This window comes from Nycticebus coucang, chromosome 2 (assembly GCF_027406575.1).
Source record: "Nycticebus coucang isolate mNycCou1 chromosome 2, mNycCou1.pri, whole genome shotgun sequence".
NCBI lineage: Eukaryota > Metazoa > Chordata > Mammalia > Primates > Lorisidae > Nycticebus > Nycticebus coucang.
Genome location: NC_069781.1, coordinates 11,776,948 through 11,797,014, shown reverse-complemented (window position 1 = coordinate 11,797,014; position 20,067 = coordinate 11,776,948). Strand labels below are relative to the sequence as shown.

Here is a 20,067-nt window from a genome sequence, read left to right as displayed (position 1 = left end):
AATGATAGGCTGCTTCCTTTAAAGACTGTAAGTCTGTACAACCTTCTTATGATAAAACCAGACCTGGTAGGGTTGAGTCTGGTATTCAAATATAGCCCATGTCCCTGATGGGCTCCAGTTTCACAGAAAGGTCCTTGCTTTTGTTTTAACACAGGAATTCAAGGCTAGCACTTAAAAACGGAGCCCATGGCTTTCAAAGCCTGTGTCTAGAGCTACCTAAGACTGGAAAATCATTTCTCTAAGGCAATTTTAACATGGTAGTTTGTGATATGGAAACATTCTTCTTTCCTATGTGCTATAACATCCTTGATTAGTTAAAATGAATTAATACTAATTCATCTTTTAGACATTTGTGACATCTTTCAAAATTGCAAAAGATATCCTATGAAGTAGCAAAATCTGATGGAGAAATCACTGAATTGAATAATAATAATTATAATGGCAGCATAATTTTTTCTTTTATTTTTTTTTATTTATTTTTTTTTTTATAATTTTTTCTTTTAAATCCAGAAAGGCAGAATTTATTCTTAATATCTCAGGGCTTGAGATATACAGATTTTCTCAACTAACTCTTTCAAGAGCCTATAATAATATGTGCAATTTTTTTAAAGGCTTGTATCTATTTAGTCATTAAGTTCCAGGTCCTTAAACACTCACAGGGACAGAGCAATAAATCTTCCCTCTGAGAACCTGGCCTAAGAGGGAGAAGTCGAGGGTAAAGGAAAGAGCCACAGAACTGCTATTTATGAAGCCCGGCTTCAGACCCTGGGTCTTTCTGATCTCACAATATGTGTAATTATGTGTTTCACTACAGCCGTTCAAACGCTCAGTCCCTTTGCCAAGTCAGCTATTCACACACTTTTTGGATATGGCATCAATTAAACTTGAGTTGTGTTCCTTATGACGACCAAATTAATGGTTTGACAGCGGCTTTCTCAATAAACACTGCAAACTGGCCATATTCAAAGGTTTTAAAAACCATTTCTTTTCTGTTCAAAATTCTGACAAACACGTCTCAAGCAAGACTGGGGACAACTTCATTATACTCCCAACACTTAATGCCTTTTTGTAAAGAAGGCTGTTTAATAACACGTCTGCTCTGTTTTCACAACTAAATTATTCCAGCTGGTCACACGTTCCAGTCTTCAGCAAGACACTTGTGTTATGAGAGATAAAAACATGAAAAAAGAAATATATTGCAGAAATCAAAAACCTTATCTACTTCTAGACTCTCTTTCTTTGCCATGATTCATTCAAGAAGGCCCCAAGAATAATTTTTGATGTAAACTCAGCTACAAACATACATCACTATGCTGATAAAAATCACAGGCTAAACTTATGAAATATAGTGACTTTCATTTCTTTAGTGATGTTAAAATAACTTTTTTCTAAGGTTCAACAGACACAAAAGATAAAAAGGGTTACCTACCATTAATCCTTAAAAAAAAAAAAGAAAGAAAGAAAGAAAAGAAAGACGTCCCATAGATTAATTCTGGGATCTGATGATAGTCTGAGGATGAACTTTTTAGACTGAGTCACTGAATTAATTCGAAGAACATACTGGAAATCATAAAACATACAGCATCAAGCCGATTCATTTAATACATCCTTATTAGGCACTTTAAATATAAATTACATCAAGTAACTTTGGTTTCTAAATTCTAGCCTCTTCAATTTCATGTCAACAAACCACTGAGGACAACTTGATGCAGAAGCCAGTTCCTGGGTCAATCAGTTCAGTACGGAGATGGGGATGGAAGGGAGGGGCAGACTTCATAAATAAACACAGCACGGAGGGACTGTACTAGAGCTATGTATAAACTCCTGGGGGCAAAGTGAATAGAGAAAGCCTGACATTGGAGCTGAATCTTGAAGAATGAGTGGGCTGAGTTTGGGGAGGTAGAAATGTCTTCTAGGTAGAGGAAGGGTCAGGGTTGGAAGTGTATTCCAGCCGTGGGAACAGCAGAAGCACAAAATGCATTGTGTACAAGGAGTTCACAGTGACCGTAGTCCAAATTTGAGATGGGAAATTATGGGCTATGAAGTTAGAGTGGTCAGCTTGTTGTCAATGTTTGCAAAGACTATGCTGAGAAGTGTGAATTTTATTCTGTTAACCTGTTAACTTTCAAATCTTTTTAAAATTTATTATTTATTTATTTTTTCAATTTTTCGCAGGGGCTGGGTTTGAACACACCACCTCTGGCATATGGGACCGGTGCCCTACTCCTTTGAGCCACAGGCGCCATCTCAAATCTTTTTTTAAGAAGGAAAATTTGTTTATCAGCTCACTTTTTTTTTTTTTGAGACACAGTCTCACTTTGTCGCCCTTGGTAGAGTGCTGTGGCATCATAGCTCACAGAAACTGAAACTCTTAGGCTTAAGTGATTCTCTTGATGCAGTCTCCCAAATAGCTGAGACTACAGGTGTCCGCCACAACGCCTGTTATTTTATTTTATTTTTTTGGTTGTAGTTGTCCTTGTTGTTTGGCCAGCTCCGGTGCATGTAGATGGCACCCCAGCCACTGAGCAGAGCTGACTTTTAAATGCAGAATCCCTAAATAGAAAAAACAGTGTTCCTTTGGTTGAAGAGAAGCCTAAACCTAATTTGTCTTAAATACACATGCCTGAGGTCCCTAGAGTGCTGAGGAACATGGTTTGAAAAGCACTGCTCTAGGGGATAAGGACTGAAGAAGTGTTTTTTACTGGGGCTGTGGGCCTCAGGAAAGTGCCATAATTTCTAGATCTCTGCAGCCAGAGTGAAAGAGGAAGAAACCTTTGTGAGACCCACATGCGCAGTTTTTATACAGAACCATCTGGCGTCTGTGAAAATAAGACAAAAAATTCCTACTAGGTTGACAATACTGAAATTACGGGGCCCACATTTGCATGGTATCCCCAATGCTGGAGCTTGGCCTCATTTACACAGATGAGCAATAATTATTCTCTACTGCCTTGATGCCTAGAGAGACTGGGAGGTGGGTGGCTGTGAACCTTTTCTCCACTCCCTGTTAGGCTGGGTATGTGACATCGTGTACCTTCACGAACTGCATCACAACTTTCCTTGGAACAGTGAGTGTCCTGGGATGGCACCATAAGGGAAACCTGCTTCTAGTTCTCTCCCAATCTTTCCACACCAGCTTATCCCTCTGTGCAACAAGGAAGTGACTGTCCTTCATTTCTCAGAGACAGGGAAAATTATTAGTAACAAAATGCTACTTTTCAAAGCATCCTCAGTTCTTGGGAAGAAAGATGCCAGAATAATAGTGTCTTTCTTGGCTGACAAGCTGCAGTGAGTGGGATTAGGAAGAAAATGTTTATCTGAAGACAGAGAAAATCCAGCAGCCTTGGGGCAAGGCCCCCCAGCAGCAGACAATTTTCTCCCCAGCCTCTCACAGAGTTAGAGGCCTTGCTGGGATAGCTGGAATGGTGGGAAGGGGTGGGGATGGCCTTACCCCTTTCCCTATATCCAACTAAGCTCTCCCTTCTTGCCAACCTGTAGGCTAATGAATTGAAAGGAGGAGAAATTATAGCCCAGCACAGCTGGACTTGACAGAAAATTTAAAGCCCCACCCATAAATAAAGCAATGCCCAGTCTGTAAGCCCCTCAGGCCCCTGTGTAGTCAGTATTACTTCACAAGTTAGAACCATATTATAAACACTTGCTGGCCTTTACATTTCTTATTGTTCCTTTTGAGCATGTAATTCCTTTTAACATTTGTTCTCAAATTTACCGGACACTGGACATAGGGGATTAATAAAAATTAGATGCACAGCTGGTACCACAAGTCACTAAATCAGAATCTACTCAGGTGGGCCCTGGGTAACTGCATTTTAAAAGGCTACACAGATAATGCTAATACATGCCAGAGTCTGAGAACCATTATCTCACAGCCTTCTCTAGGCAGCTAATGTGCCCTTATATAGTTTAAACATTTCTCTTCCATGGGGACTTCCATGTGTTCTATATCCCTTGATACGACTAAAGTCCAAATAATGACTAAGGGATTAATCTAAATGCTAAACCCAATTACATAACTGCAAAACTATAATATGCCGAAGTATACAACTGAACTGTATCTATTTTGATAATTTAACCAGAGGAATGCCAACCCAGCAGTAATCTCTTCTGTGGGATCAGGTGAGAGTTTAATTATGAGCTGGCAGGTCATGCAGCTGCCAATAATCTGTGAGGGTGTTGGGGGTGCTGACACTTCTAGCATGATGGATATCTAAATGTAGTCTTCAGCTGCCTTGGGAAATCCCTGCTTCCCTTGATCTGGCATGGAAGGAAGGGAGGTCCAGGTCTGACTGGTCAATTCCCCCAAATGGGCAGGGAGTACAAAGTGAAATGAGGGCTCTGATGAGTGCAAATTCCCAGCAGGAATCTGGCCCTATTCCCCCACCCCCAGGGCAGGGCTGCTGAGGTCAGGAGCAGGGCTGCAAGGTTGTCTGCTGCCATCAAGACCAGACAGGATGGGTACCATAATACAATCCCGTTTGATTAAAAGAAATTTCTGGTAATGAATTAAATAGACCCAAGGAAAAAAGGACACGGTGGCAATATATTCTCCTGGCACCCAGCACACAGAGGGAAGAGAGGGGAAAGGGAGAAAGGAGACATAAATAAAAGGGACTACTCACTGGGGCTTTTTTCTTCAGCAAGGTCACAGGCACAGAGCAGGTCAGAATCGATTGAGATGGGTTTCTGCTTAATCCAAAACTTAGTGCTGGCTTTCTGATTTGTAACAGGGTCTATCTCGACTTTGTCTCCAGAGATACCTGTGAAGTGAACGAGAGGATAAAAAAGAAGCCATAAGAAGTAGAAAGTGCGAGTTGAGTGTAATCATTGGACCCGTTTTATAAATCCTAAACTGGATGAACATGAGCTCCTTCTGAGGGCTTTGGGGAATGCTGTGGGTTTTTTAAGACAGACATAAGGAGACTCCAAATGGCACACAGAAGTTGCACAGTCTGGTTTCCTGGGTGGGTGAATTGGGGAGGTGAGAATAACCCAAAATATATGAAAAGGTATTAAGGAACATTCAGTCTTAGGTATAAGTTACAGTACAATATAGAGTTTACCTACATATTATAATGAAATAAACCATAAAGCTCATTAAACAGTTTTGATCCATCTTCTTTTCTTTTTTTAAAAGATGATCTGAGGTGGGGCGGCGCCTGTGGCTCAAGGAGTAGGGCTCCGGTCCCATATGCTGGAGGTGGTGGGTTCAAACCCAGCCCCGGCCAAAAAAAAAAAAAAAAAAAAAAAACACTTTATGGGGGCAAGACATGATTGCAAGAGGGACTTTACCTAACAATTGCAATCAGTGTAACTGGCTTATTGTACCCTCAATGAATCCCCAACAATAAAAAAAACAAAACAAAACAAAACAAAACTGATAGTTTCTCAACAGAAATAATCAAAGTCAGAAGCCAATGATCTGATGACAATGATCTCATCAAAAGTATGAAAATAAATATATGAAAATAATTAAAAAAAAAAAAAAAGATGATCTGAGGTGGACAGATGAATCTGTAACATCCCCTATTCCTCAGTATCTAAGCTACTCATGAACAGTTTCTCATCTGGAAAAACCTTACATGCTAAAAATAGCATCGGGGAAGGGGAGGAAACGATCTCTTCCTTTTTGTGACACTAAATCATCTTCCAGGCTATATTTAAAAGAAGTCACAGGAGGATCTATAAAACCTTCCAAGTTTAAGTCTTGGGTTTAGGCAGTGGAGATCACTGCTTCCTTGCTGAGGCAGAGACTTAGCATGGGGTGTGAGCCTCACACAACAAAGACTTCATAACAGGAATCCAGAATGTTAAATACTGGCGCTTCAGGTTTCGTTTTTTGGAGCTGTGAAAGACACAACATGTTGTATAGTGACTGGGAATAAAGGTGTTTGTAGAACAAAGGTAATGCCAGGTATGGGAGGTGTTCACGGGTAAGTGTGGAGATGAGCAATTGCTTTCCCAGTATAGCAGAAGAGTCTCTCAGCCTGACACAATGATTTAGGCTAGATGCGCGATTTTCCCTTTTTTTTTTTTTTGCTGAAAATTGGGGAATCTGTCCATGAAGTGAGACAAAAGCTTCCAATATGCCTTCTAGAGTGGGCCCCATATGGGACCTTAAAAGTAATTATTTTTTAGGCCATAGTTTAAAGGTCAGGGTCGAAGCAAGAAAAAGCAAAATGAAGTAACGATGTAAGATATAATTAAAATAATCAAATGTGCATATTGCAACAGAAAAGACAATCAGAGTTAACATATTTCAACCTATGAATCACTCAGAAATTTTTGAACAAAATGTGAGAAAACTCAGTAAGCCAAAAGAGGCAAATAAAAGAAACAGTCCACTTTACTACCCGCATAAAAACCCCTGAAAACCAAAATATATACATGCAACCACCATCACAGTCTGACAGCGATTTTAAAATTAAAAAAGAAAACAAATACAAACAAAACTCACCATGAACTCTGCTATACACTCCACTTATTTCTACTTTATTTTATGAATAAATTACAAAGACCAGTTAGACAAAGACAGAAGGCTACGTACAGAGACTACAGTAGAGACTCCCTGCTTTCGTCAGAGGAGAAAACGCAGCAATGGCTGCCAACCCCCACTCATTACTGTGTGGTCTTTGGTAAAGATTAATAATTGGTGTGTTTTTTTTTTTTACTAATTAAACATTGGGATTTGTCATTAGACATTTCAAGAATATCATGTTTCAATTAGGCATGATGTCCTAAGTCCAATTGACTATGGACATTCAGTTCTAGATGATTTCAGGAGGGTGAGAATGTATCAGGAGACCAATTTTATTACGTTTCACTTAAAATAGATTACAACTATCCAGTTACACTCTTGCCTCCAATTTGGTCATTAATTGTTAAAGATCTGGACATTTCTACAGTTCCCTGAAAAAAGAAAAGGACCTAAGCCAGGGTTGTTGGTAGCAAGAATGTGTGTGTGTCTTTTCCCTCCTTCTGCTTCTTATTTTGACATTTATAAAAGTCAAAATGAACAGGGTAAAATAAATGTGCATATCTCTTATGTGGAAATAAACCCTGCCCCACATTCTGTTCTCAGAATGGGGGAGGGGGGAATCATCACCAGGGAGACATGGTTTTAAAATTTTGTTCTGTGGCCCTGCAACTCTTGAAGCCGTAGTCAGTCAATATTGTTAATGTACCTTGTTAATTTGATAGGATTTGTCAGGTAACTCCACTGGAAAATTATATAAAACTGTTCCAGATGAAAAGATGATAGTGACATGAATTAAAGTGATAGAACAATAGTGGAATATAAACCAGAAATGACACCCAAAGTGGCTGTTGATTTATTGCCATACTGAGTTTGGTTCTGGGCTCCCATGTATATTAGCGCTACAAATCTGGGTCCATTTAGCAGAGGGATGCTCATACATACATCACCAGCTCCTGCTCCAAGCCAAGGTCACTCCCCATTGCATCAATCTTTTCAACAGAGCCTACTTCACAAAGCAGGACTTTTGTAACCATCTCAGATGTAACAGATTCTTGTTCCCTTTCATCTTTCTTTTATCATGTAAAGTACACTTTAACTTCTATTATTTTTATCTGCAAATTGTTACTGTACAGTTCATCCATTATGGGCTGTATCTCTGCATCAATTGCCTACGCTGTGCACGGCCACAAGAACGCTTTCCCAATGACGCCCTTTCCTGGGGTTACTGTGCAGTCACTGTTCATGGAGGAGAACCCCAAGACTGGGGCTTGGGGATAAAGTTGTGGGAGATGAATACAATAGGGTCAAGATGGGCAGACAGGTGGAAAACTATTTAAATAATTGGTGTGTTCCAAAAAAGTTGTGTGTAAATCAGATTTTTTTCTGAATCGAATCTCATTTTCCCACTGACTTCTAGTTGCAGAGATACTTCATCTTCATTTTGGATTGATCTATAATTGGCAGGGGCTCCGAATACTTTAGTTTTAAGTCTCTCTGCCCTGCAGGCTTTCAGTCAAGCAGTTAATGATCTGTAAAGCACTTGCCTGCCTAGAGGAGTCACTATTTAAAGGAACCTGTAGGGGAATCTTTCTTGATAGGAAAAATCCTTTTGTACATTAAATAATCTCACCCCACCTGAGATTTGCGTGAGTCTCAGCTTCTCAAAGCAGAGCCTGCAGCCCCACAGGGCCCTATTTTCTCCTGCTGCCTCTGATTCCAGGCTGGGAGGGCCCCAGACAGTCCACGGTGGGGGCCATCTCTACCCAGACCCTCTGCCACAAAGAGAAAGAGAGTTGGTAAAATCCAGCCTGGAGGCAAACAGAGACCTCTTCTGTCCCTGGCCTGAGGTCTCCTTGGTTAAAAGGAAGAGCCTGGTACAGGGGAAACCAGTTAGGAGGCTGGTGCCATGGCCCAGGCCAGGACCAAGGATGGCTGGGAGATGCAGTGGGGACCTGCAGGTTAAAGGCAAAAGCATAAGGACTAGGCAAATAACAGGATGTGGGGTGTGAGGAAGAAGGGAAAGTTAAAAGAGGACCCTGGGGCATCACTGCAGTGATGAGGAGAGGCCGAGGAGGCTGTGGAAGCCAGGATGGTGGGGATCTCAAGTGGGCAGGACAAGTAGTGCAACTGTGACTCACTTGTCACTGTCACTTCTCTGCTGCTAAGCGGAGTGCGTGGGTTAGGAGGCCAGGAGCAGCACTGTCTCCCTGTAACAAAGGAGTGCTGAGGGAAGGAAGACTGCCTTGTGCACGTTCCCTGTGGCTTTCCTGAAGTCAAACAGCAAACGTACAACCCCAGCAGGCTCACTGTGGTTCCTGCTTCAACAGATACAGGCACCAGGAATCATTTGGCACGACCTTCTCCTTTAGCCTGATAGGGATGATGCCAATTACAGGCACCATTTGCTGAGCACCTGAAGTATTAACACAACTACTAATATTAACGGGCACCAACTATGTCCCAGGTGGTTAGAGATCCACTGATTCAAATCTCCTAGTAATCTTATGAAGTTGGTTACTATGTTCACCCCTATTTTATAGACTAGGAAACAGAAACACAGAGGGGTTAAGTAACTTGCCAAGATTACCCAGCTCATAAGTGGCAAAGCTGGAATTTGAACCCAGGGAGTCTGGTCCAGAATGTGTCCTCTCAGCCATTATACTACTCTGTAAGAACCATGCTAAATGTTTTATATAACATACTCTAGGAGAGGGAAAGGTGCTTGGCTAAGGTCAGGGAGTGGAAAAGCCACTTTTCAAACCCCAGAGCTGTCTGCTCCCCAAGTCTTGCTTCTTTTCACTGCTCTGTACAGCTCCATCCAAGTCAAGACGATGCAATAAGGAGCTGTGCCTAAATGGTCTTTAGTCTGTCTGTCAATTGTCACCAAGGGACAAATAAGTATTCAAATATGCCAATAAATGCATACATCTGTTTTTGTTCATACATGACAAACTAGAACATAAAATCTAATCAACATCCTTCTTTTTGACCACTGAGCACGGTTTTGATTTTCTTAGCTAAAGTTTTTTGTAATGAACTATAAGAATGATCCCTGAAAGTATAGTCTTGGTTAAGGTTTTTTGTAAAGTTACTGAAGGAAAGGCAGAGGTACTACTTACAGTATCACTTATGCACCGTTTTAAGTAATTCAAATTATGAATGTGTCTCCCAGGAAATAAGGGAAGTTGGCTTTTGTTAAATTTACATTTCTCCAACTTAAATGGCAACAATAAAAGAATAGTTAATTCAACCATAATGGAATACAAGATAATCATGAAAAATTATTCATAAGAAAATTTTTACTTGGAAAAATTCTTATGACACAATTGAAAAAGACAAGAAAAACATTCATAAAAAAGAGATCAAAAGAATATGTTCCAAACTGGTTAAGAGTGGTCGACTCTCGTTAGCAGGATTCTATCCTTTCCTTTTCTGTATTTTTCCTTTTTTTTTGTAGAGACAGAGTCTCACTGTACCGCCCTCGGGTAGAGTGCCGTGGTGTCACACGGGTCACAGCAACCTCTAACTTTTGGGCTTACGCGATTCTCCTGCCTCAGCCTCCCGAGTAGCTGGGACTACAGGCACCTGCCACAACGCCCGGCTATTTTTTTGTTGCAGTTTGGCCGGGGCTGGGTTTGAACCCGCCACCCTCGGCATATGGGGCCGGCGCCCTACTCACCGAGCCACAGGCGCCGCCCTTCTGTATTTTTCCAAAAGAAAAATCTCTCAAAAATAAAAACAAACATCGTTTTAATAGTTGACATTTTAAAGTAAACCTTCTATTTGATTCTGTAATCCCATTACTAGGTATGTACCCAGAAGAAAAAAAATCATTTTACCATAAGCACATTCACATCTCAATTCACTATCACCAAGACATGGAATCAACTCGAACTGCCCATCAACTCATGAACGGATTAATAAACTGTGGTATATGTATACCGTGGAATGCTATTCAGCCATAAAAGAATAGAGACTTTATATCTTTTGTATTTACCTGGATGGAGCTGAAGAACATCCTTCTTAGTAAAGTATCACAAGAATGGAAAAGTAGCCAATATATGCAACACTAATATGAAACCAATAGATGAACAACTGTACCCCCACATGAGAGAAGAAATTAAATTCAAGTGCGGGGAGGGGAGTGGTAAACTCTCACCTAATGGGCACAATGTAAGGGTACAGAGCACACCCGCTAGGTGAAGGGCTCGACTACAACTTGGACTCTGCCTGACAAATGCAAACAATGTAACCTAACCATCTGTACCCTTATATTAATCTGAATTTAAAAAAAAGTTGACACTTTTTGGACTTCAGTACCCTTTCCCAATATAAAATGTGGGGAAGGGGGCGGCACCTGTGGCTCAGTGAGTAGGGCGCCGGCCCATATGCTGAGGGTAGCGGGTTCAAACCCAGCCCCGGCCAAACTGCAGCAAAAAAATAGCCGGGCGTTGTGGCAAGCGCCTGTAGTCCCAGCTGCTTGGGAGGCTGAGGCAAGAGAATCGCGTAAGCCCAAAAGTTAGAGGTTGCTATGAGCTGTGTGACACCACGGCACTCTACCCGGGGCGGTACAGTGAGACTCTGTCTCTACAAAAAAAAAAAAAAAAAAAAAAAAAATGTGGGGAAGGACAAGTGTACAGGTAATGGTGAAAAGTGACCCTAAATTGAAGAATACTTCCTTCCAGCAGCTCCCAAGTACCCCAGGGCCTGAGCTGCTGGGAGGTGCTGGTGAGCTTCTTTACACCACCCGAGGCCACTCTCAACACAGTGCCCAGCAGGCTGCCCTCCCCAGCTGTGGCAAGTGAGGAGACGGGAGCATGGGGGCTGGCCGGGAGCAGCCAGGGTCATCTCCTTCCCTCAGGAACAAGGGAGGCTGTTTGTCTCCCTAACCACTTACCCACAGCCATCCGTCACGACCTTTTCATGCTCCCACTCCTGACAGCTTCCAGATACAGTGAGTCAAACTTCACTGGAAGCAAACTATCACACCAACTGTCAAAGGCAGAAAACATTGCCTGATTGCTGTCCTACATCATCGCCAGCACATAAATCCTACCTTAACAAGACAGCTCAAAATAAACATAAATGCTACTCTAATGTATATACAACTCTCTAGGGAAACTATTTGTCCACGGCTTTAGTTATCACAAGGAGACCCTAACTAACTAAAAGATTTCCATAAAAGGGAATTAGCACTGCGTATCATCTTCTGCTAACACTCAGCATTTACCCACTTTGGGCAGCCCCTGTGCCAGGTCTTTTCATGTAAGAGGCTATGGAGAGTTTACCACACCTCTATTACCTTTATATTTAAAGGTAGTAGTACAGAGGGGTTAGGGATAGGGACTTTGAAATCAGGAAGTCCTAAGTTCAAATATCAGCCTACCTACTTCCTATGTGACTCTGGGCAAATTGCTATAAAATGGGCATAATAATAACATATACCTTATGGCTCATTGTGAGGATTAAGTGAAATAAGGCACAAAAAGGACTTGAATTTGTGCCTCATACATAGCTGGTGACTATTACTACTCCTTCTAATGACTACTGTTGTCAGGAGTGAGACACTGGTCTAAAGGGTGTGACACGGACCCAGTGATGAGGAGCCCTAGAAGGCTGGGACACAAGAGACTTGACTAGCCCTTGGTTTGGGGGGTAAAGAGACTTCGTCCTGCAACCTGCTCTACATCCCAGTCTCGGGCGCACCAAGATCCAGCTAAGGAGACCAACACCCTCATGCAGATGAATCCTTTCAATGAACTCCCACTATCACCAAGTGTCATGGAGCTTATCTCTTCCTTGCAACCTCCAAGAGTTTAATTCAACATTAGGAAGAATGTTCTGAGACCTGGAGTTGTGAAAACTTTTGTGCTAGGGAATCCCCGTCCTATAAGGTCTCCAGGGCATCAATTTGGAGATCTTGTTTTTTGAGACAGAGTCTCACTATGGCGCCCTTGGTGGAATGCTGTGACATCACAGCTCACAGCAACCTCAAACTCTTTTCTTTTTTTTTTTTTTTATAGACAGAGTCTTACTTTGTTGCCCTCGGTAGAGTGCCGTGGTGTCATAGCTTATAGCAATCTCTAGCTCTTGGGCTTAGGCGATTCTCTTGCCTCAGCCTCCAGAGTAGCCGGGACTATAGGTGCCCACCACAATGCCCAGCTATTTTTTTGTTGCTGGGTTCAAACATGCCATTCTCAGTATATGGGGCTGGCACCTTACCCAGTGAGCCACAGGTGCCGCCCAGCAACCTAAAACTCTTGGGGCTTAAGCTATTCTCTTGACTCAGCCTCCCAAGTAGCTGGGACTACAGGCGCCCACCACAATGCCCAACTATATTTTTGTGGTTGTTGTCATTGTTGTTTTAGCTGGCCTGGGCTGGGATCAAACCCACCAGCCCCATTGCATGTGGCCAGCGCCCTAACCACTGAGCTATGGGCACTGAGCCTGGAGATCTTGTTTTTGCTAGCACATTCCCACTGGGGTTATTCTGGGCAAAGTTACTTTCTTGGAGAGCCTGAGCTTCCTCTGTAAAATGGGGGTAACAGCTGTACCAACTCCCAGGTTGTCATGCAGACGGAATAGCAGAAGCACATAAAAAACTTAGCATGGGCTGGCACAAAATGAGAGCTCAATCAATTATTATTCAAATTACTATTAAAGATGAACCTCAGAAATGTGAAATGATATACTAGCTCAGGGTCAAGCAAGTTCGTAAACTTCTGAGCAGGGCTGAAGCCTAGGTCTAGCTAAATCTACTGTGTTGCCTCCTGCCAGGTGCTTCCATCATGCCAGAGGAGAATGCTGGACTCCCCTAAGGTACCCTTAAAATACCCCTCTAGGAGGCCAAAACAACACTTGGGCAAAAACTAGGGCTTTTACATTCCAAGTCTTAGTATTTCCCAGGGTACCATTTATTTGCTCAGACATCATGAGCTGTGGTTCATTCATCAATTTCTTACAACTTTGAATCTAAGATTACAAAAGCCCCACTGTTGTTAAAATCCTGGAGTAGCTTTTCATACAATTCTACAATCCTCTTGTCTGTAGGTTACCTAGAGCCTATGAAAGCCCGGAAAAGCCCCCCGGGAGTACCACTGAACAACTCTGGGCCAGAGTGGATTTTGCTGAATATACACAGCCAATCGATAGCATCCACAGAGCAGTCGGGGAAGTCTTTGAAACTTGTCTGAATTTACACACAGGATCAGACACACATGCTGTTTGGGCTTAATGAGACCTAAGAGATCACCTAGTCCTGGGCTTTCATTCCCCATATGAAGAAATTGAGGCTCAGGGCTGGGACATGACTTGTCTGATGTCACCCATTAATGACAGAGCTGTAACCATAATTCATATCCCCATACTACCAACCAGGCTAGGGCTTACACATACCAGCTCTTTTGCATTGAAAGAGCACTGTGTATTCACACAGCAATCAAATGCATTACGGTATAAAAAGCACTGCCTCCAGCAACATGTTTGGTACCCAAAATAGATGACAAAATCATATTTTAGGTCACAACTAAAACAAAACCCAGGTAGAGCCTTACTTGCTTGAGATCAAGTGGCCTGAGATCACTGGTTCCATTCAAGCGGTCATTCCAAACCTGTTCAGGAATCACAGCTAAAAGCTGCCAATTCCACTGTGTGGTCACTTAGAGACTCAAGGACAAGTCTGAGTGTACTTGACTACAGTGTTATTCTGGGCATGCAAACTAAGGGGCGCCTGAACACAAACAAATGCACGGGAGCATTCAGTACAGGGCTCAGTCCCAGGGCAGAACTTACTAAATGAGACCTGCGATATTTAGTTTCAGAAAACCTGTGTTTGGGTGAGGAATAAATTCTCTCAGGTGAACTTACAATGTCAGCTAAGGAGCAGTAAGGCTGTTTCCTAAAAGAATTTATAATATTACTTGTGGAGTGGGAGAAAGACAGATGCTCCCCATGTCAGGGCCTGGGACACTGCTGAAGTTCAAATTCTAAGGATGAGGACATGACGAGAACAGAGCCCTGGATAAACTCACATGACTCCTACTGCCATTAACTCCATTATGCCCGTAGTTCTCAACTTTTTCCAATTCTCAATTCTTTCTCAAGTACCTGGGGAACCTGACACATTGTCATGAACAACCCTGGATTATTGACAGGAATTCTCAAAAGAGTGGCTCTGGCAGCAGGGAACTAGTGGACCAGGTGCAGTCAGAAAAAGCTCTTGGAGTTTCTGACATTCCCAGTCATTTCCCTTAACCCAATAACTGCATGAAGCACTAATGTGCTTAAGGAGTTTCCTGGAGGCAGTCTGGATATACTAGTATTTGTCTTGCTATCTTACAAGTTCATTAATATTATTAAACTCAGTTCCATATTTTGGTTCAGAAAATGCTGTCCCAATAGGGACAGAACAATCACTTAACAGTAGAATTGCCATCCTCAAATTCCTGAAGAGACCCAGGGATTCTGGAGTGTGATTCATGTCTCTTGGTGGTCACTTTAGTGTCTCAGAAAGGAACAGGGTATCTCCTTAGGGTTCAGAGAAAATGAAATGGAAGCATGGAAGGAAAATGAAGCCATTTCCTAGGAACATGCATTTCCAGATCATGTAATTACTTGAACTGTGTTCCATAGGCACCCCAATTGAAAATGAGGGAAAATGTTTTGTTTGTACAGCCATGCAGAACTACTTTTGGCCTCAGGAACAATTTGTGATGCTGCCTCAGCACAGCACTCTGGGCAGACATCCACAAACTTGATTTACCTTTCCTACGATATGTGGTATTATATTTAATACTTCTGATAAATAACTACTATAATCACAAGTAATATGATTGCACATACTGAGTCTTTTATGAAGAGATAAAGGAAATACCCATGGAACATGGTAGATGTTATCTTACATCCCTTATCTGTAAATCCCATACAGATTCTGTATATTCTATATAAAATTATGTTACGTTGTATAAGCAATTATGACACAGATGGAAATCATGATGTATTATGTGTTTAGTAACAGAGCCTTTCAGTGACACAGGAAGGGTGTACAATGACAAATGATAAGACAAAGGAGCCAAGTTAGTACAAATGGCACAACTATCAAACTACTTTTCAGGTTGACCTGCCTAGTCAGTAAAAAAAAAAAGTCTGGATGAAGAGATAAGGGATAAGAGAGTCCACTGAATACTGTGAGACTGTGTGTCCTGAACACCACAATTAAGGGGAGAGTCTTTTCTTTTTTTTTTTTTCTTCCCTGAGACAGGGTCTTACTCTGTTGCCCCGGCTAGAGTACAGTGGCAGGATCATATCTCACTGTAGCCTCCAACTCCTGGGCTCAAGCAATCATCCTGCTATAGCCTTCTGAGTAGCTGGGTCTATGGGTCTATGAGTACGTGCTACAGTGCCTGGCAATTCTGTGAAGATGGGGTCTTGCTATACTGCTCTGGCTGGTCTCAAACTCCTAGCCTCCCAAAGTGCTGAGATGATAGATGTGAGCCACTATGCCTGGCAAGGGGAGATTCTGAGCCAGCTGCTCTGGGATGAGGCCGGGGAATTATTGAATCTGACAGATGACTGAGGTGAGACTCACTGCTCTAAGGTACCATGCAAATGCAAGGTACCACTCCAGTGATGTCTTGGCCCTGTCTGCTTTGTTCTTGTGTCGGTTCTGAGCAGCCCCTTGGCTGGTGCATCATAATTCAGCTTCTTCTAGCTGGCCAACAAATACTTATTGACAATACACTCTAGGCTTCCTAGGTCATGACTGGCATTCACCTGTCAGTGTTCCCCAACCTACTCCCTTCTGCCAACTTTGGCATGTTTGGGTAGCATCCCTGTCTCAGTGGCTGACCTCCCCTCAAGGGGTCAGGCATATTGAATTAGGCACAGGGAAGATCAAGTTAATGGATAGAGCTTCAACATGGTAGAAACTCAAGCAAGGTCTACATCTAGAGGTCATTTGCAGTTCTAGGTCCAACACAGTTCTAGGTCTGTCCAAAGCAGACAAGATGAAATATTCTAAGAATGTTTTAGAGAAATACACGGGATGGTTAGGCACGATGGCTTTTTTGGGTAAGCTTTCCAGGCTGGTAGAGCAGCGGTGCCGAATAGACTTCAGTTTAAGAGCCAACTTCAGTTAATTGGTAGGGGTTACTTTTAGGGCTGTGCTGGAAAGAACTGTGAGGTTAAGTCTGGGCCCAGAGGCAAGAAGTGCAGTGGCTGACAGACCACTTCTGAAGGGGAGTGGAGGAGGGAGGTGTAGCACTCAGGCCACTGATGTCATCTCCAGTGCAAGGCAAGGGAGAGGTATGAGGGAGGTGCACACATTTTGGATTTAGCCAACTGGAAGTAATTATTTCCTTTGCAAAGGCAAGTTATTAATGATTAAGTCACCTGTGATGTGATGAGTTTGGCATATGGGATTGGGTTTCAGTCCCAGTTTGGTTGGCTACTGGGACTGGACACCCCACTGTATGTCCTGATGGCAGAGGGGGAGGGAGAGTTAGTCCTCACTAAGTAGTGGCTATGTGCCTGTAGCCACTAAGTGCTTCACATACACCAAATTATTTCACTAATTCCTCCAAGCCCCAGTTTTCTATCATGAAATGTGAACAACTATCAAAGTGGTGTGTAGATTAAGTGATGTAACAGAGACGAGCCTTCTTTGTGTATTACAAATCACCATGAACTATAGAGTATCGGCACAAAACTGACTTGCCTGCAAGTGATGATGTCGTAGTCAGGCCCAAGACTCAGCCTCAGACAGTCTCGGGTTCTGATCTCAGCTTCACAGCTTACTAGATTTTCCCTTATACCCCAGTTTTATCATATAAAGATGAAGATAGTATTATATAGTACTGTGATGTCAGGTGGCACTGAATGCAAAAGAGTGATCAGCGAAGGGCCTGGCACATAGTAAGAACCTGATAAGAACTGCTTTTAAAACTATATTTCTTATTAATATTATATTAAAGGCTCAGTCTTTGATACAGGTTTCATCAGTAGCATCCGATAGTTTTTTAATCATAAAAAGTCTGGAGGGTGGTATATGTATACCATGGAATACTATGCAGCCTTAAAGAAAGATGGAGACTTTACCTCTTTCATGTTTACATGGATAGAGCTGGAACATATTCTTCTTAGCAAAGTATCTCAGGAATGGAAGAAAAAGTATCCAATGTGCTCAGCCCTACTATGAAGCTAAATTATAGCTTTCACATGAAGACTATAACCCAACTATAGCACAAGACTATGGGGAAAGGGCCAAGGGAGGGGAAGGGAGGGGGGAGGTTTTGGTGGAGGGGGGGTAATGGGTGGGGCCACATCTATGGTGCATCTTAGAATGGGTACAGGCGATTGCACTAATGTACACAGTTATGATTTAACAATAAAAAAAAAAAGAAAAAAAAAGTCTGGAGGAAAACTGGTTTAAGTTTGGGTCTTGCAGAACAAAGTTTGAGTCTCTCATCCCTTGACTTTCTCAGAAACTGATGGCAGATGGTAAAATTGGCACCTTAGCCACTACTTTCCACCAGAAGACAGACAGCTGCAGGGGCGCCGCAGGGCCTGGGGATTCCGGTCCTCTGCTGTGTGCTCTTACATACCACTAATTCAGTGTGGACGGGCGGTTTTCTGTGGATTCAGCAGGGATACTGGGCAAATGCCACACACAGATACCACTTAGAAGAACTTGCCACGGGGGCCAAGTGAAATCTCTGACTGACACAGGACGGATGGGTGGAGGAGACCATCCATCAGTGTCAGGAAAGATCTGAAGCACCTGGCTAGTCAGGTGAAATAAAATAAATTATTTACTGATCTCAGAATCCAGCTGCTCCCTTGAATGCTTGTAAAGGGTGTTCTGTTTACTGCTCTGCACTTTGTAGTAGAATATGTTTCATAAGGAAAGAAATTCTGGATTGCTGTGTGGAGGCTTTTGTTGTTGTTAGAATGAAGGGGTGTTATCATCTGCTTTGTGAGGGAGAGTGTCTTAAGTTATATACCTGGCCTAAGAGAAAATGAGCTTATTTATTTACTGCATAATATAATACTCATGGGTACAGTTTATCTGGTTGCTACAAAATTCCTTAGGACTAATGAATGAAGTTTCTGCTTATACTGCTAAAGATTGAACTTAGATTCATAACAAAAACAAATGTTGTGACATTTGTTTTAGATGCTTCTCAGAGCTGTGACTCTCCACCACGGGGCCCCACATGTGACACTGGAAGCCTTCAGAGGTGACTGGGACCTGGCTTCCAGTTGCCTCACTCTAGGGAGAGATGCTTACAGCACTGTCATCATCCACATTATGAAACTGTGCCAGGAGAGCCACCACCTAACCTAAGCAGTTCAGTACTTTCCAGATGGTGGACAAGGAGTGGGCCACCGACAAGGTAAATTAATGACAACATGATACAAGACACCAAGATAAGCTACCATTTAGAATGTAGCTTCTACGGCCAGCCACTTTGATAGTCTTAAAAGGTAAACATTGTAATCTTCATTTTATAGCCTGCAAAAATTAAGACTGAAAGGGAAGAGACTTGTCCAGGGTGACATTGCAGGTAAGTGGCAAAGCTGGAATTAAACATAGTCCTGACTGACTGCAGAGCCTGGGCTTCTTCCACAGATCTTTCCGTGGACTTTTTCCTTTGAATGAATTTACAAGTCAGAATCTGAGAAATTAAAGTTGTCTTTCTTTGCCTTTGGGAAAACGTGGGGAAAGAAGCCCACAGTCTTGGTATCTTTTGCAGGCGCTGCTTTTCACACTGAGAACAAGCAGGTCAACTGGACAAGTCCGCACCTTGGCCCTCTGTCTTGACCAGAGTTGGGCTACTTGCTGGGCCTCTTCAAACTTGAAAAAGCAGACCTTTTGCTACTGGGCAAAACACAAACTGACTATAGCCAAACACAAACTGACTGTCTGAGTAGCATTCTTATTTCAGTAAATTTTAAATTAAAAATATATACATAGAAAGTGCACAAATCACGAGTATATATTAAAGGCTTTTCCACAAAGTAATTCCAAGTAATTAGCAGCTATATCACAAAACAGAGCGTTCCTAGCCTCTCAGAAGCCCTACTCCAGCCACTATTGCCATCTTATCCCCCAGGACAACTGCTGTCTTGCTCTTACTCAGGCTGGTCTCCAACCTGTGCGCTCAGGCAATCCACCGGCCTTGGCCTCCCAGAGTGCTAGGATTACAAGCATGAGCCACTGTGCCCAGCCTCCCACCATCATTACTTCTTAAACAAAATTATTTCTGTGTGTTTTTGAATGTTATATAAATAGAATTATATAGTATGTATTTTTTTTAAACAAGAATCTCACTCTGTTGCCCTGGGTAGAGTGCTGTGGCATCATGGCTCAAAGGAACCTCAAATTCTTGGGCTTGAGCAATCCTCTTGCCTCAGCCTCCCAAGGAGCTGGGATTACAGGTACCCACCACCATGCCTGGCTAGTTTCTATTTTTACTAGATATGGGGTCTTGCTTTTACTCAGGCTGGTCTCAAACTCCTGAGCTCAGGAGATCCTCCCTCCTCGGCCTCCCATAGTGCTGGGATTACAGGTG

General features: G+C 42.5%; 1 protein-coding gene across 1 annotated transcript in view; it reads right to left on the bottom strand.

The window, feature by feature from the left end:
- Positions 1-20,067, bottom strand: part of MAPKAP1 (MAPK associated protein 1) — a 284,441-nt gene that overhangs the window by 28,854 nt on the left and 235,520 nt on the right. Inside the window, 1 exon segment of the mRNA XM_053562435.1 lies at positions 4,641-4,778. Within this exon segment, the coding sequence (XP_053418410.1) occupies positions 4,641-4,778 (138 nt within the window).